Source organism: Cnephaeus nilssonii (genome assembly GCF_951640355.1).
Source record: "Cnephaeus nilssonii genome assembly, chromosome: 7".
Lineage (NCBI taxonomy): Eukaryota > Metazoa > Chordata > Mammalia > Chiroptera > Vespertilionidae > Cnephaeus > Cnephaeus nilssonii.
This window is the reverse complement of record NC_137078.1, coordinates 102,112,362-102,116,115: the sequence shown is the minus strand read 5'-3', so window position 1 is coordinate 102,116,115 and position 3,754 is coordinate 102,112,362. Positions and strand designations below refer to the sequence as shown.

The window sequence follows — 3,754 nt, the reverse complement described above, 5'->3', positions numbered from 1 at the left end:
CGGGCGGGGTGCCAGGGCCGGGGTGCCAGCTCAGCGGGGAGGGGACGTCGGGAAACGTGTCCTGGAAACGCTCAGGTGGCTTTGTGCAGAGCCGCCGCCCCGATGGCCGGCCTGGCTGCCCGGCGCTGTCCCCAACCGTCTGAGCTTGTCTGGGGGCCGGGGCCACCGAGGGACGGAGAATGGCTGCGTCACAGGCTGGTGACGGGGGAAGTGCCCAGACCTAACCGAGGCCGGTGTGACCCGCGCGTGGGTCAGAGGCCGCTGCCGGACACTGTCACGCGTTCCCGTGGCGGGGTGCCGCGCGGCCTCGGCTCGCCCTCCCCAGCCGGTCAGTCTCGGCCCCGAACCAGTGCGCATCCCTCCTCTCCGCCCGCCCGGGCCCGGCCTGACGCAGCTCTGTGACCTCCCCGCCCCAGGCCTCCTTGGGGCCAGGATCCAGGGGCCTCGCCAGCACGGCTCCCGACTCCGCCGAGTGGCGGCTGCGAGGGGAAGAGGCTCACGGAGGCCGAGCGAGCACGCGGCGTCAGGGGCGTCACGGGTGGAGCCCGGCCACAGGGTCCTGTTGACCAGCCCGTCCTCCCGGCCGCCTGCCTGCCAGGGCCACGCGCCCCCTTCAGCGCGGGACCCGGATCTTCAAACCCTCCCCGTGGGGGCTGGGGTGTCTGGGGTCACGTCACAGCGTCGACCTGCCAGGCGACGGACTCGGCTCCGCCGGGAGGTGTCCTCGGGGAAAATCTCCGTCAGGACAAAGGGCTTCATTCCCGGCCCCGGTGGCTCAGAGGTCGACCTGTGAACCGGGAGGTCGGGGTTCGTTCCCGGTCTGGGCACATGCCCGGTGCGGGGCGTGCAGGAGGCAGCCGATCCGTGGTTCTCTCTCACCATGGTGTTTCTCTCTCCCTCTCCCTTCCTCTCTGAAATCAATAAAAGAATGTATTAAAACAGTTTTTATTGACCTTGCCCAGGCCTCGGCCCGGTGGGTGCGCAGAAAGCCACACGGGTCACTCGTCTCCACCGCGTGACCAGCCGCGGGAGGTTTTGCTGGGGGGTTGGCCGGACGTGCAGCGAGGAGCACAGGCAGGAGGCGGCGAGGGCCTGAAGGGACGTGGCCCTGGGGGAGTCCTCTGGGCGCGTCCGGAGGGGAAGGAGCCGGGCGGGGCTGGGGTTTGGAGACCTGTCCCCCCCTGGACCACCTCCCCCTCCTCAGGGAGCAGTGAGCCCAGTCCCCAGGTCTGACTGGTGCCCCCAGTTTCTTCCTGAGCTGGAAACCAGTCTGAGCCTGGTGACCTGGTCATTTCCGAATGTGTTTCAGTGGCCGTGGCCGTGGCCGTGTGACCAGCTCCATCGGGGTGCCCTCATGAACCCTCACATCCCCACTGTGTTCCCAGCCCCACGGACCACTGCAGGGAGCAGGGGGCGCTCTGACCTCGACCCAGCGCGGGGACGCGTGAACCTGGAGAGGCAGCCAGCAGGCCCGGGGGCTTTGCTTAGCATCTGCCCGTGGGACAGAGCCAGGGCCCTTGGGGTGAAGGAAGGAGAAACCCCCGAGGGCTTCCTGGAGGAGTCTGACTTCAGAAAGAATGTGCTCAGCCCCTGATGCGAGGAGGTGTGGCCATCAGGCCTCCCACCTGGACCGTGTCTGGGGCCTGGTCACTCCTGAGCAAGGGACTTGTGCTTGTCACTCCACAAACCGCGGCTCCGTGGTCCAAGATGCCCGCGGGCTGGGCGGTCCAGGCGGGCTGCTTCACTTGGTCCTAAGGCTGGACCTCAGGCCACAGGCTGCTGGGAACACCGCCTGGGGGGCATGGCTTGCCTTCCCCGTGAGGTGTCTCCCTGGTGGGGGTGCCGGGGGCTCTGAGCCCCGCCCCCAGGCCCTCTGACGCTGGCTGAGCACAATGGTTGCCTTGGTTACATTGTTACACCTGTGACCACCATCCCTCAAAGCCTCAGCGCCGCCCCGGGAGGGGAGCGGGCCTGCGGGCGGAGGCAGGGCTCCGGGGACCCGCCGTCTGCTAGCCTGTCTGGGAGACGCCCCGAGACCCGCGGAACCCCAGGCCCTTGAAGCTTCCAGAGGAGCCTCTGGTGTCACAGAGTGGCTGCGAGGGTTCCGACCGGGCCGGATGAGGCAGAGGCGGGGGGCGCGACATGTTTAACCCACACGTGTTAGACGTCCCGGCCGTGATTGTGGACAATGGGTCCGGACTCTGCAAGGCGGGCCTGTCCGGGGAGATCGGGCCCCGCCACATCGTCAGCTCCGTCGTGGGGCACCCCAAGTTCAAGGCGGCCTCGGCGGGGGCCAACCAGAAGCAGCACTTCGTGGGGGAGGCGGCCCTGCACAAGAAGGAGGCGCTGTTCCTGCGCTGCCCCATCGAGCGCGGCCTGATCGTGGGCTGGGACGACATGGAGGAGCTGTGGCGCCACCTGTTCGAGTGGGAGCTGGCGGTGCGGGCCAGCGAGCGGCCGGTGCTCATGACCGAGCCCTCGCTGAACCCCCGGGAGGCCCGGGAGAAGACGGCCGTGGTGATGTTCGAGACCTTCCAGGTGCCCGCCTTCTACCTGTCGGACCAGGCCGTGCTGGCCCTGTACGCCTCGGCCTGCGTCACGGGCCTGGTGGTGGACAGCGGGGACGGGGTCACCTGCACCGTCCCCATCTTCGAGGGCTACTCCCTGCCCCACGCGGTCGGCAAGCTGTACGTGGCGGGGCGGGACGTCACGGAGCACCTCACGCGGCTGCTGCAGGCGGGCGGGCGCGCCTTGCCCTGCGCGCTGCACAAGGGCCTGGTGGAGGACATCAAGGAGAAGCTGTGCTACGTGGCCCTGGAGCCGGAGCAGGAGCTGGCCCGGCGGCCGGAGGAGGTGCTGCGGGAGTACAAGCTGCCGGACGGGAACATCATCCGCGTCGGGGACCAGCTGTACCAGGCGCCCGAGGTCCTGTTCGCGCCCGAGCAGCTGGGCGTCCAGAACCCGGGCCTCCCCAGGATGGTCTCCGGCAGCATCGCCAAGTGCGACGCCGACATCCAGGGCACCCTCTACGGCGAGATCGTGCTGTCGGGCGGCAGCACCCTGTTCCAGGGGCTGGACGACCGGCTGCTGAAGGAGCTGGAGCAGCTGGCGGCCAAGGGGACCCCCATCAAGATCACGGCGCCGCCCGACCGCTGGTTCTCCACCTGGATCGGCGCCTCCATCGTCACCTCCCTGAGCAGCTTCAAGCAGATGTGGGTCACGGCCGCCGACTTCCAGGAGTTCGGGACCTCGGTGGTCCAGAGGAGGTGCTTCTGAGGGGCCCCGCGCAGGGGGCGGCCCCGGGCGTGGCGAGCTCGCCCCTCGGCCTCGGCGTGGCGTTCAATAAAAGACAGGACGGTGCAGTCGTTGGCCACGTCGGGCTCGGTTCCTTCCTGGCGGCACCGGCGTGGTGTCTGACCCTGGGGGCAAATCTCATTTCGGGGGCCCGCCCCCCACCACCTCCTCCTCCTGGGAGAGCCCTGGGTTATGCGTGGAGGCTGTGTCCACTGGCAGTCTCGGGGGGTCTAGACCTCGTGCCGAAAGCTCGTGCCGGGAGGGCCCTGGCGTCTGCGTCTAAAACGGGTTTCGTAGGTGGGCTGGAGGGTCCGGGAGGGGGTGTGGCGGGAAGAAGCAGGGGTGCTCGCTGCCCTATTCTGAGGTCAACAAACCCTCGCCTGGGCCGGTGCTGAGCAGAGCAGGGCTCTCACTCTGCTTTTCTGGGGCTGGGCAGCCGAGGAGGAGGGACCCCTTAATC

The 3,754-nt window shown here is 68.8% G+C and overlaps 1 protein-coding gene across 1 annotated transcript; it reads left to right on the top strand.

Annotated features, from left to right (window-relative positions):
• Positions 1-2,142: 2,142 nt before the first annotated feature.
• Positions 2,143-3,276, top strand: ACTRT2 (actin related protein T2; the record flags this gene model as incomplete). Its single annotated transcript, XM_079778449.1, has 1 exon — positions 2,143-3,276. The coding sequence occupies one exon, from the start codon at positions 2,143-2,145 to the stop codon at positions 3,274-3,276; it is 1,134 nt and encodes a 377-aa protein (XP_079634575.1).
• Between the last annotated feature and the right edge of the window lie 478 nt (positions 3,277-3,754).